The 14,053-nt window shown below is 41.8% G+C and overlaps 1 protein-coding gene across 1 annotated transcript in view; it reads right to left on the minus strand.

Moving 5' to 3' along the window:
- The window catches only part of phf21b (PHD finger protein 21B), a 72,169-nt gene that overhangs the window by 19,015 nt on the left and 39,101 nt on the right, over positions 1-14,053 (minus strand). Inside the window, exon 3 of the mRNA XM_017494532.3 lies at positions 2,186-2,422. Within this exon, the coding sequence (XP_017350021.1) occupies positions 2,186-2,422 (237 nt within the window). The remainder of the gene's footprint in view (positions 1-2,185; positions 2,423-14,053) is intronic.

Genomic DNA, 14,053 nt, shown 5'->3' on the forward strand with positions numbered 1-14,053 from the left:
GTCCATCAAAAGTTAAAACATCCATCAAAAGTTCAAAGAGAGACACAGATTAAAAATACAGATTAAAACACATTCCTGACGATATTTGAATTGAACTGATCCGAGTATGTTTATAGTCTGCTATTTTGGCAGATGTCGCTGTGCGTGCTCTTGTTTCAGTGCTGACCTGAATCAGCCTGCTGTCACCACAAAGCAGCTCTTGAGTCCCATACGAATTCCCCAAAACACTTGTGCACAGAAACAATGCTCCTAATGTGTGCATCCATGCAGCGTTTCACTCCATCCACTTGCAACTCATTATTGATCTCCAAATTAAAAGCCAGGTGGCCTGGACTCAAACCATCACCCATCACCACCCCCAACAAAAATGGCCTGGAATTGGCTCTGATTCCTAAAATATGGGTTTTTGTGCTTTTGAGGTGAAATTGCACTAGCTTTTGACTCAGGCTTACTAACGAGCTCTGAGCCCTGGCAACTGGGAAAAGTTAAAAGCTGCAATGTGCTTGCTCACTAAACACCACAACCACAAAGAACAGTAAAACCATCATGCTTCCTGACCCCTCTCCCTGTGCCCTTTCACTCAATCTGACAGCTCTGAGGGGGAAGGGAAGGCCAAGAGACTTGGGCAGGGAGAAGTGGAGGAACAGGATAGAGGAAGGGGTGATTATTCAGACGAATCCCCCCCAGGAAGGGAGTTATGCTCTGAGGAAACACTGCTCTAAATGGGCATCTCTGCTGGATACCTGAAAATAAGTATACATCTACAGACATTTTGACCAGGTCTATAGGCTAAACTTTTTAAAAATATATATATATATATATATATTTCAAACCAATCATAGATTTGCCATCTGTTACTACTTCCTTTGGTAGGATTTACTGTAATACTATGATGTCTTGAGGTTGACTGAGTTTTCCTGAAGAGCTAAAATGTGATTTTATGAACTTGTGATCTTTTTACTTGCACATCCGCATGTGACATGAACACGAGGCTTCTGTATACGTCTTGAAATAGCGTCGCAGAGTGAGGTGCAATTCTTCTAAGGTGTGGTTTCGGCCTTGCTGTGGTTGAGTACAGTTTTAAATTGTGCATATAAAAGACTTACTCTTTAAAGGACTAGAGACGAGACAGCTCCTAGTATTTCCAAAATCAATTGACAGACCATCCCTGCACGTTCCTACAGTCTAAGGGCAATGCTATGGAAGTAAAAGCCAGCTATATAATTGATGAAGTTACAATCCATGAATATAATCAATGGTGTTTTGTTGTGGCTGTGGGGGCTAGGCTAAATGGAAGTTTTGTTTTCTATTGGCTCATTTAGATCCCAGGTTATTTTATGTTAAATCTCACTGTTATATATCATTAGAATAATTGCTACGAGCTTGAGATTCACAGTGGAAAGAATGGGCTCCCCCTGTTGAGTTTTGGATCATCCCAAGGTTTCTTCCTCCATAGCTTCATTTTAAAAAAGTTTTTTTGCTTGCTCCTTGGTTTGCCTATTCTACTGTATTCAGTTCTAAGCCCAGTTTCCCAAATGTACTGTAAAGTGAAGGTCATCGTACATTGCAGAGAGTGTGTTCAATGTGAGACTACCTTCAGAGAATCTGTCCTCTCTCATTCCACTTTGTAGTGGCATTGCTTAGTTTAAAAAAATTAAAATAAAAACCTTAGAGATGCAAAAAGCTAATAGTGAATATATTCACGCTGTTTAACAGCACAAAAAGTACACAGGAATATAGGACACCATAATGCTTGTGATATTTCTCATAACTTGGCAACAAAAGCTTGCAGAGAGTTGGCTAGATTACTATGAGGATGATGGTTGTGAATCAGCGTCGGGTATTGGCCAATACACAGAGCTCAGACATCAAAAGCATACAAAAGAATTTTTATGTTTAGAAGGTAACAGAGAATTTTGGTATATAGGTAGTTTTATTCATACTCCCACCTCATCCTCTTTCACATACCTCTACAGTTTGATTCAGATGTCATGTCCTGAAATAAGCTGTTAACTGTTAAAAACATTTGGTTTTGTAGATGGGAGTCAGTGTGTCAGACCTTTCCATCGCCTACGTTACATCACCCAAGTTGTACTTCCTCATAATGTAACTATGAAATCTTCTGTAACTTTTTAAGCACCCGTGTGTGTTGTGTGGTATTTGTGTGTGTGTTTTGGGGGGTTACCTGTGAGTGGCACAGCTCCCCCGGTCTGTGCGCTCGGTTGGCCGTTTGCAGGTTGATGGGGGACGTCTGCAGCGCATCAGAGTTCGCCGCCTTTTGTCCGTTAATGTGTGCGGTCACCATGGAAACAGGTGCCTTGGCTGGCACCACAGAGATGGCGATGCTCTGGCTGGGAGGCTTGATGAGGGAGAGCGGCGTCTTGGCCGGCGTCCCCACAGGACAACTTCTTACAGCTAGCTTCTGTCACACACAAAAAGAGGGGGAGAGTGAGAAAGGTTGTGGAAGAAAGGAAAAAGTAATACCCCCTGAGACCCATATCTGCAGCACAACCAAAGGTACATATAGGAGACTGTGTCTCCAATCTGCAGAGAAGCAGAAAGCCACCAAAACACTTTAGAGTTAATCTACTGTTCTCCTTCTTACTGCATCATCAGCTTACGTTCTTCCGAAAGCTTACATCCACTGCAGCCTTTACACAGCAGTTTTGGGAGTTTACAAAATTGCATTTGCAAAACTGGACCATTCAAGTTTCACAAACAGCAACGAAGAAACAAACCATTTAGCACATTCAGCAAAACCACGTCATGTTTCTAATTTGAACACGTGTGAGGATCCTGAAAGTAAAGGCTGAAGTATCGCATGAAATGCTCGAGTGAAATCGAATCGTTATTATGGGAAATTAGGACGTCAAACATTTGAAATTTAAATTCTGGCCTATTTTCTTTGTTTACTCGTTCACACAGCCACTTTTCTCTGCCTGTTCTGGAAAATACAAAATGAAATAGCGCATTTGCCCTTTGCTCTGTCCTTGAAAAATAAAACCAGCATAAACTACATGTGTAGTCTATTGCTTCCCTGAAAGCTTACTTGTCTCACAAGCTACAGATCTGTCCTAATCGTGTCCTTCTCTCCTCCGTATCTCTTTCTTGCTCGCTCCGTCTTTCACTCCACCCACTACTCTAAAGGAACAAAACAAAAAAACAATCCAAAGCAGAGATAAGTACAGTTCACACTCCCACCACTGAAAGAGGAGGCATGCTAAATATTTTATATTCCATTCCACTGCCCGTGTCTTTCTCTCTTTGCCTTTTATCGTTTTCTATGAACTGTGTGCACGGGGGAGGGGGAGAGAGAGGGCTTTCATATTTAAGCCATTCCAACATGGGAGGCCATTTCACTCACTGGTTGAATACTACTCACCGACTGAGTTACGGATATAAAAGAGTTTCAGTAATGACGAGGAAGTTACGTTAGGTGTAATGATATTCCATGGTACATGCACAATCCAATAGACTCTTCATTCTATTTTAAAATGTGTCGCTCCTTTAAAGATGTATCACGTTTCTCATGCACTGCTCTGCACCATTTTACATCGGGCTCTGAAGCTGGGCTGGGAAAATACTCTGTTTGCATTGAAGCAGAGCAAAAATAAATAAACAAATAGACCAAACTGATTAGATTCAGCTTGCATTTTCTAGGCTTCTTTTTTTTTCCTGCAGAGTGTCCGTGCAGCAGGGAGGCAATGCTCAATGCCTTCACAGCTTGGTGGACTCACAATTACCTAGGCTGTGTGCAGAGGGTCTTGTATATACACACACACACACACACACACACACACTGACAGCCCCATTCAGTGAAAGAAAATAGCAGAATGCTTGAGATTCATTTAGAAGCCTCTGCTTTCTCCCTTGCATGCCTAATCAGGAAAGCAGCTTCTGTTGTGTCTTATGGAGGGGGATCAGGCAGTCAGGGCGGCCCGGTGTGCTCTGAATTTATGGGATCAGGGAACTCAGGCTGTAGAAAAGGGATGTGGGTGGGGGATGATGAGATCCTGGAGGTGACGAGGGAAAGTGGTCGTGGTAGTAATGGTGCTGGGGGTATTATATGGAGCTGAACAGACCGTCAGATCTCAGAGGAAACTAAATTCTTGCTTTGTACCAGAATCCGCACTAATCAGCATGACCTATAAAAAGAAAAAAAAAATTGAAGTAACCCACCAGGATGCTTTCCTTCCCTCTCCCCTTTCTCGGCTCATTGTACCTCTCGTTCTGGCATTCACTTTCTCACGCAGTTTAAAAGAGGATAGAAAAATAAACGCTAAACGTAATGAAAGCCGTGTGTTCATGGCACATTTCTTACGGTCACAGACATGTAAAACCTGTTTGTTATGGTCCTAATTGTGCGTAATGCTATTTTGAACTGCTTATGTGGGGGTTTTTTTTTTTTGCATCCATTACCTGATTTGTGCAGATCAACAACCACCTGTCTCTTTGCTGCTGACGATTCTTTGGTTTTTCATATATTTATATATTGTGTTAAAAGGATTGTGGATTCGAGCAAAAGAACATGGTCAGAGGACTGAGAGAGAGTGAAAACTTATATAGAAAAATGATTTATATTTGAGATATTCATGCACAAGAAGAATATTTCTGCTCTATCCAGCCCATCTCTGATTCAAGAAACTATTCATACAGAAATGGTGAACTGTTGATAGACATGAGCAGCATTTTCATGCTTCTCTGTAATACAGTACCCAGCTGTGAGTTTGATTTATACACACTCTCCACCTCTTAAGCCTTGTTCGCACTACACGATTTTAAGGCCGATTTGCAAGTCGCCGAGCTCGCTGACGAAAACCCTTTGATCGGAGGCAAATCGGCGCTCGTTATGTGTGAACGACTCAGCGACAGATCGCCGACACATCGCTAATATCATACTAAATATCTGGAGCTGTCGGGCGACTCCACATCCCGTGGTGTAAAAAGTGTCGTCACTGGCAGCGATTGCTGCGATGAGCTACAGCCGATGAGAGAGCAAGGCATGTGGTGAGGTCACCGTGAGGAAGGGAAACCCAGGAAACCTACAGCAGAAGCATAAAGGGGAGAAGTTGTACAACTTTTTAACATTTTCCTTTTTGGGGTTTCTCCAGCACAAATCATCGCGCAAACAGCCCGCACCGCTCGTTTCTGTCCTACGTCCAACTCCTGTTTCGCGCGTGGTTTTCGCGTCATATATCAGTGTCACTTCTCGCGTGTGTTTTGGTGACAACACGTAGTTCGGACACCAGATGGAGTCGTCGGGTGACAGAGTCGTTGTCAGGTCGCGTTTTATGTCGCCGAGCAATCACGTAGTGTGACATCACGACGACTTATGAGACAGCGATTCGTGTAGTCTGAACAGCGCAGCGATCTGCCCACGCTGAAAGTCGCGTGGTGTGAACTAGCCTTTAGAGACTTCTCCAAGTCTGTGCACTGAAGTAGATCTTGCCCTATAATCCCATCACTTTGAATAACAGAATCAACTCCTCTCGTTCTCATACAGCTCTTCATTTCAAGATCATTTTCTCCGTTCCTGTTTCCTTCTTTGCCTTTTGCTACACCTTAATGGGCGCTGATGCACTAGAATCTATGATTTCTCTGAAGGCCAGCTCAAAGAAGAGACCTTGCTTTACTTCCCTGTGCACTGTGCTTGCTTGTAGATGGATTGAAACGGCTAACCACCAGAAGTAAATTAGCCCAGATTCAGGGCACAGATGAATAAAGACAGAAGGAGGAAAACGTTTTGACCAGGGTCTATTAACAACGGGAAATGTCCCAGCTTGTCCTATAAGCGCACAAAAGCCTGCTGTTTGTTGAGTTACGGTGTGAATGAAAGGCTCGTTTGCTTTATTAATGCCCTCACAATGTGTGTGGTAGTTACCATTGTTTCAGGGAATCGATGTAATCCACAGGTAACCTCAGCACCAGCTTGCATCTGGCCCAATTTCTCCATTTGTTCATCCCAGCATCTCTAACTGTCTCAAAGGTCACCCATTCACTAGTGTACACTCTTATGCACTCACATTGTAAACAAAAAATTTAACAAAATGAGGAAACCGTTGAAAAAGCTCCATCCTAATCAGTGTTGTCCTTTTTCTATAGAATAATTACAAAATGCAGTCCTTACCCCAGAATCTGAACCGTGAGGTGCCTTGTGGTGTCAAGGCAAATGAGAGCTTTATGAAAGAGGCCATCTTTTGATTATTTACACTACGTGCACGCCACTGTCCTGATGCACTGTGGCTACAGGCGAGCTGCCAAGCCGCACTGTTCCACTTCATCCGCAATCAGGGGTGTGTTTACAAAGGGAAGACTTAATTGGTCATATTATGCCATTAGGAGCCCTTCAGTGTGGATTCTAAAGCTCAAAGAGGCCTCTGTTAATGTATACAAAGTGTGAAGTGCAACACCAGGCGATAACAACACTGCCTCCGAGCCTATAATTGCCCCACAGAGCTGTCCGCTTTAAAGTTTATGCAAAATATCAAGTAAATTGCTGTCCTTCAAAGAAACAAATGGCAAGGGTAGATTCTAAAAACATATCATCATGACTTGTGCCATTAGTATACTGACTTGGTCCAACAAATAAATCAATCAGTTACGCTTGAAATAATTGCTCAATACAGTCGGGGTCCCTTACAGACTAAGCTGGATTAATACGTATCCACAAAGAGAACAATAACATGAAAAAATACCTTTTTTTCTGTAGTGTGTGTACACCGGTGTACACTTCTTGACAAACCCACTACATAAAAGGACTACTTCCCAGCATGAATGTGGCAGTTGGACCCAATCAAAATGCACACTGCAGGCAGGTGTTGTTATGGTGATCACTGTGAGGAACAGGCAATGGGAGTGTGTGTGTGTGTGTGTGTGTGTGTGGGGAAAGGGGAAGAAAGGGTGACTGTCAGTTTCTCTCATAACCCTGTCATTGCTGTGTGTAGTTGCAGGATACCAAGGAGCTGAGCTGAGAGGTGCTAGTGATGATGGATTCCTCTTATTAGGCGTGTGCTTAAGCTAAATTCGGTAAAAGCAGTTTGGATTGACGCCTCGAGGAATCGTTGTCTTCCAGCCCCCATTTCTCTCAATTCAAAACACTGAATCAACCATCCTCCCTATTCCCTTTCGTCAATGCTCATGATTCTGCAGCCTTTTCATTTCGGGTGCTAATGATTAACAGACTGTGTTGATTTAACGGAAGAGGAAAATCTCTCCAATGTCAGCCCAATCTTCTGAAAGTGCCTGCGCAAACTTCTCTATGAGCGCCTGATGATTCATTCAAGTAATCCCTGACTCCCATCAGAAGGCGTCACAAAAGCCGGAATATCTGCGTTAGCTTGCCATTGAACTCGGAGGTCTGGGTAACATCCCTGATCCTTTGGCCACTTAAAAGTTAGTGTTGACACTGGCAGCATATGAGATGAGTGACAGATTGGTAAGGCAGGTCATAGGGTCTGTAGAATAACTAAAACAACAAGATGAAAAGACGTAAATGACGTAAACATAGTCATACAACAATTTGAGAGTAACGAAAAAACTATCGAACTAAGCTTAATAACAATATTAATAATAATGACAAATGTCAAACACATAATAATAATAATAATAATATAATAATAATAATAATAATATAATAATAATAATAATTCCACATTATTCTAAACACATCTAAAATAAACAGGTATAAAATGAAATCTGTTATGGCGCAGTTGGTTAGTTAAAAACTCCCATTCAGGGGCATCCATCATCTCAATACCCCCAATTAAAACTAATGTACTACTCTCACAAGTTCAGTTATTTAAATAAATATAATACAGTACGGGTAGAGCGAAACATCATTACATCAGGTTTTCAGTATTAGACAGAAACGGTGAATGATACTAATGACTCTCATATTGGTTTCGTGGCTGGGGTGACTGAAATTAAACTTGGAGGAAACTTGCTGCAGTAGACGGAGCACCCCTCCCTGCCTCAAGGCAATGTGTGTATGAATCATGGCATCCATTAATGACTGACATAGAAAAGATGTTATCAGCAAGGCCCCAACATGTCAATCAAATACCACAGGCTGTTACGGCAGTATGTAAAGAGCAATGCATTCCCAGATTGTCTCTACTGAAAGCAATCTAACGCAAGGCCTTGAATAACGGTGCGTCCATAAGGGAGAGAGATAATCCAGGGGTGTGTGTGTGTGTGTGTGTGCGTGTATATGTTTTGGCAGAGCCTTCTGAAAGGGTACCAAGATCCTTATGCCAAACTCTGGGCTCTAGGCCAGCCTCCCATGCACCCTGGTGTCTGGATGCCAGGGTATCTTATGGTGGAAATCAATCAACACATGATATAATGTAGCCATAAGCAAAAATAAATAAATAAATAAAAATAAAAGCCTGACATTAAGAGAGTGTTTTTTCAGCTGCCTTTAATAACTCAAAGACCATGCTGGTGAACGGAGCCAAAACAAAAGTAGGGTGCTGTTATTTAGATCTGGCATTTGACAGACGCCATATTTGCAGGAAACCTTGTACCGAGTAGGGTGCAGCTGAAACTGCATGCGTAACAACAAGCGAGCCCATCTGGTGCAGGAATAAACCTGACACGCAACCTTGTATCACAAAAGCCTTTTGCTGAGCTGACATCTTATTCCACACTAGTAATAATGCATCTTTAATCAACCTTACGTTAAAATTATTCAAAAACTACTGAGTGCATTTGACAGAACATTGCTTTAATGCTTACTTCATCTCATCAGAAGTGTTAACATTGGTGTAGAGTGTCTTTATATTATTATTATTATTATTATTATTATTATTATTATTATTATTATTACTGTTGTTGTTGTTGTTGTAATCATGGCTGCTATTAGGGCTGCACAATTAATCGGATATCGATCGCGATTACGATTTTAGACTGCCCACAATTAAATGAACATGATCGACTGCGATATTGACGTTTAAAGTTCGTCCTCCGCTCATAGAAAACTCCGCTGTTTTCTCCACTCAAATCAAGCGCTTCCTAAACTTACAGCTAATCACATAGACCGGCGCAGGGCTGACATCATTTTGTAGTGCCAAAACCCGGAAACGGCATTAGCATTTTGGCGCTTGAGCTGCCAGTTTCTCTGCGAGCTCCAGCACTTGCGCGGGGGGAAATCATGACACTAGCACGATGCTAAACGGCACTACAGAGGTTGTCGGGGACATTAAACCTCATCACGCCGAACAGGAAAAAAACTTTGCAGATAAACTCGGTGCTCTACAGTGCGACCATTTCATTTGCGACTGAAGTACTTTGTGCGACTGTGATTAAATATTTATTCGCACCGGTGCGAGTGACCTGTTCGGAGTTGTACAATACAATCGGAATAAAAACTACAGCAAGTCCAAAATGCATCTACACCGCGCAACAGTTACTTCCACGCTGCTTTTCATCTCCTCAGTCAGCCGAACAAGTGTGGAAATACTGCAGAGGAGCCATTATGATGACGAGTAACGCTGAACATCTGCTTCTCTCAACTCTCCGGTCTCACAACCGCCATCTTTTATTGATCACGCACTATGTTCCTAAATTCTGTCATAATTGACAAGCTAAAGTTTTCTTGTGTGTTATATTGTGGCACATTAACGCTACCATATCTTAAGAAAAAAAAACAAAAACAAAAACACACTAAGCTTCAACTGTGCTCCTAAATTTTTGTAGTCTCCAAGAAATTGTCTTGCGTCTCTCCTCCTGTAAACACTGTTATTGCCTTTTCTGCATTCGCCTGAATTGTTTTCATTTAGATGCATATTTTCATTTGGTTGATGGCATTTTTACTTACCCTATATTCTGGGTACAATTTTATTTATACTTTGCTTCTAGGACATGATGCACTTTAAGGACCAGTCTAATTTGATGCGAGGATTTGTACATGAGCAGGAATGTAGCACAACATGGAGGTGAAAGCAGCGGTCTGTTTATTTCAATGTGAAAGTGCAATAAAAATATGTTGTCCCTAAAATCAATGAATAATCGTGATAAATAATCGCGATCTCAATATTGATCAAAATAATCAGGATGATCATTTTGGCCATAATCGTGCAGCCCTGGCTGCTATGGTAACAATCAGGACCCCTTCCTGAATCCACCAAGACACATAAAAAGCTGCGCTGGCCCTGAAAATGCGAGACAACAGCAGCCTATCTTGAGCATTATGAGTCAATAAAAGCGTGATTATAATTAATATCGTTTCTTTGGCATTGTTGAGATGCACATCACACAGATCCTTCACTACAGTACTTCAGAAATAGCAAATGCCACCGCTGTCCACTAAGGCTTCTGATGTGACCGTCTATGGTAAAAGCGAAATTAAATCCCGACTGCTGATTCCTTTCTACAGAAAACAATTTGATATCGTGGCCGCTGCCCGTCACACCATCTGTAGACAATAAATCCATTTAAATGCAAATTATACATGCCCGAGGTCTAATTTTCCTTCCTCTGACTATGAACTCATTGGAATGCACCACATTAACGTAGGAGAAAGAAGGTGTTTTGTTATTTGGGTGAAAGTGGTGCGCTAGCAGAACTTTCTGCACAGTCAAAATTAATATGTGCTTTTGTTTCGTTGCGAGTTAATTCATTGCATTTTGGTGCGGTGATTCTCAAAAGTACAAAGAAATGCTTTTCACTTGTCTGGCACAATGCTAGAACGGTTTGTTTTTCGCTGAAAATGGGCGTCTCTTGCTCAGTAGTGATGTTCATATATTAGAAAACATGAGCCATAGCCCAGAGTAAAGCGAGAATATTCTAATAGGCTAATGGAGTAATCCTCACATTTAAGGATGAATAGTTTCTAGTTATTTTCAGGAAATCTGTAGGGAGTTATTAAATGAGATTACTTGCTTCTTGTCCCATTAATTTCCATGCAAAAGTTCATTATGTTCCAAAGCAAAGCGAATCATGAAAAAAAAAAAAAAAAATCATGTTGGAAATGGAAACATTCATTATTTGGGGCATTATTTAACGTTCAGCAAATAATTAAATTTGGTTTTGGGTGTTGTTTAAGGAATGCTTTTTTGACAATGCAATACCACTAGACGCATGAGGAACAGCAAGTACAGAATGTTAACAGACTTCTACTAGTTTTCCGGCATCGTTAGCAATAATTAGCGTTCAAATGTGTTTTTTCTTAACTCTCTATAACCCAACAGACCCGTGTGTGTATGCAGCCGATTCCGGCGTGGGGAGAGGAGAATAGAAATGCACCCTGTTGTGGCACATTATTCTCATCACAGACACTAGTTTCTCAGACTAGAATGATTCAATCTCATGCCTCTAATTCCCCTTCACTTCTCAGAGTGAGATACTCCCCTCTGCTTATTACAGTCAAATCGTTACATCTCATATCTGTCAAGCACAGGAGCTTCCATCAAGCGTGCGTGCGTGGGTGTGCGGAGAATGCAAACCATTACTAAAGCATTTGAAATATAAATAACAAATGTCAATGGGCCTAAATTAAAATTTCAACAGTCCATTAAGCCTTCGTGTATTTTAGCAAACAACTAATAAGCAATAAAACTGGGCCTTATTTTTAAACCAGTGGCCTTGCATATGAGAACAGACTGTTATAATACTGTGGTGCTGAACTGCTGCTTATATTTCTCAAAGCACTTAATGCATCTTCAGTGTAGTCAATGTGAATCCTTCCCTCCCACTTAGTCAGAGCTTCATTACAAGAGACCCCGCCTGCTTCCTGTCATCTCCCATCATCTTCAAGCAGAGGAGAGACCGCAAAACCAGGAAGTACCACAGTGCACCAGGTGCTGCAAATCCCCTGACACACTCAGAGAGGGCTCACTGCTCTAAGAATATATTAACTACTTTTAATCCTCTACAGTGTTGGCCGTTTGAAACAATCAGTACAGAGTAATATTTAGTAGTCATTCAAGGGGAAATGCCACAGAGGCATATTAATGCATTTCAGAACATATTGATGCAGAACTATTCGTACACTGGTTGTCGTACACCTGTGTCCGTTTGTCGTCACGTAACGGTGGGATGGCGGCTAGTGACTGGCATGAGTAGCAAAATACTACATGTTTTAACAAGTGAGTTTTTGGTGGCATGAAATAAAAACAACGTGGAAATAGCGTATTTAACATTAAAATGCGTTGGGTGGTGTCACTCGTCTCTCCCTCGCAGGCTGAACTATTAAAGATGAGAAACAGTGAGTTTGTTGGCCTGCAGCAGTAATGACGAGCGATCAAAATGAAGTGTAGCAATAATATATTATAACGAAATATTAAATAATCCAGAAGTGTATCCTGGCCTGGGCATTTGGGGCTGTAGCCCCGAAGAATGTTTTTTCTTTAGCCCCGAATAATTCTCCACTTGGAGAAGTTTCTGACTACATAACTTAACATCAGTGAAAGAAGATGGCGGTGTTGTAATTTTGCATCTACAGTGAATGGAGGCAAGACTAATCAGACAGGGTTTACAGGAAAATACGTGGAAATACTTGTGCCTTATTGGCCGACGGGTCTCAATTCTGCCAAACGCTGAAACGTTATCTTTTATCGGTCTAGTCCTCCTGCAAACAATGATGAAAAGCTTTATGATAAATCCAACTTTTTGCCCCAACTTTCACATTCTTAAGCAATTAGCCTTCACGTGCAAGGAAAAAAAAATGCATGGAAACAGTCTATTTAGAAGTCTGTTAAGAATCTGGGCTCAACCCCGGATGATTAACAGTCCAGCTAACACAGATATATAAGTGCAGACTATTTACCATTTAATAAACACAGACAATGCTCAAATAGAACAAAAATACAAGGACCTAAAACTAAAAAAACTTCTTTTGGTAATGTAACGCACACATATGCGCTACAACATTACTGCGCTGTATTGTCTGGTAGAGAAGTGACCTTACCTAACTAGTGTTTTCTTTTAAAATGACAGCCAAGTGACAATCACCTTTAAATTAATGAATACACTGTTTCTGTACAGTGCCTCACCCCTATGTCCCTGTTTCGTACTTGTGGTACCAACAGAAACAACAACATCATGTAGGATCACAGATTTGTTTCCATACTGGGATGTATCACGCTGTCCGGTTGAAATCGCTATAAAAAGAACAGATACGACGAATCAGTCCAGCACTTGTGCATATGTCGAGCTGGATGAGACTCTTTATTGTCCGTACAACAGGATATCCCTGCATGATGCCAGTGTCATAAAGCTCGAGATATGTTGAAACTTGAATGAGCTCAATAAAGACATCAGCAATCCTGCAACAAAATTCATACTGTATCTGCACTGAAGGGTGGAGGGATCCAAATGAACTGAGCCGGTCCCTGTTGGCCTGTGGACGCGAGGAGCCTAGAAACGACAGACTCGTGCCTATGAAAACATAATCACGGCCACACTTAGCTTAGCTTCAGAAGGGCCCGCTGGAGGTCAGCGCCCTCTGTGGCATTGGAAATTACATCTGGCTGAGCCGGGGTCCACGGACGTCCACTAATGCATGCAAACAAGGTCTGAAGGGCCCTCAGTGCCATCAAACATTCAGCAGCTCGACCTGATGCATTTTACATTCCTTCCTTTCTCACACGACGCTACACTTTCGCTTCATCCTTCAACTGCTCATCGGGGGCCCGAAAACAAAGACGAAGAAAAAAAATTGAGGAGGTATTTGGAGGCTTTGTGGCATTAATGATTGACAGCAGGATTGTTCTGCTGCTGTACTTTGAGCACTGCATGTGACCGCCAGAATCGACTTAAAGTTCTAGCACGCAAGGCACATTCAAGTCACATTTCCCTGAGCACACAGCTCCTACTCCTTCGCTCTTATCCACCCCTCACTCGCTCTCTTCTATCCATCTCTCTTTGCTGATACATTAAATGTAGCCTTCAGGCAAATATGAAGAAGTGAGAGTGTGGATGTAGTCTAGCTGCATCTCTGGAAAGTCCTTCTCGTTTAGCTCCACGTTATTCAATGTACATCCTCGGCTAATACAACTGCAATGTGTCCTCGAGTCATTTTCCAATATGACATTACATTAAGCAGCTAAGGCCC

The sequence above is a fragment of the Ictalurus punctatus genome, chromosome 19 (genome assembly GCF_001660625.3).
Source record: "Ictalurus punctatus breed USDA103 chromosome 19, Coco_2.0, whole genome shotgun sequence".
NCBI classification, from domain to species: Eukaryota; Metazoa; Chordata; class Actinopteri; order Siluriformes; family Ictaluridae; genus Ictalurus; species Ictalurus punctatus.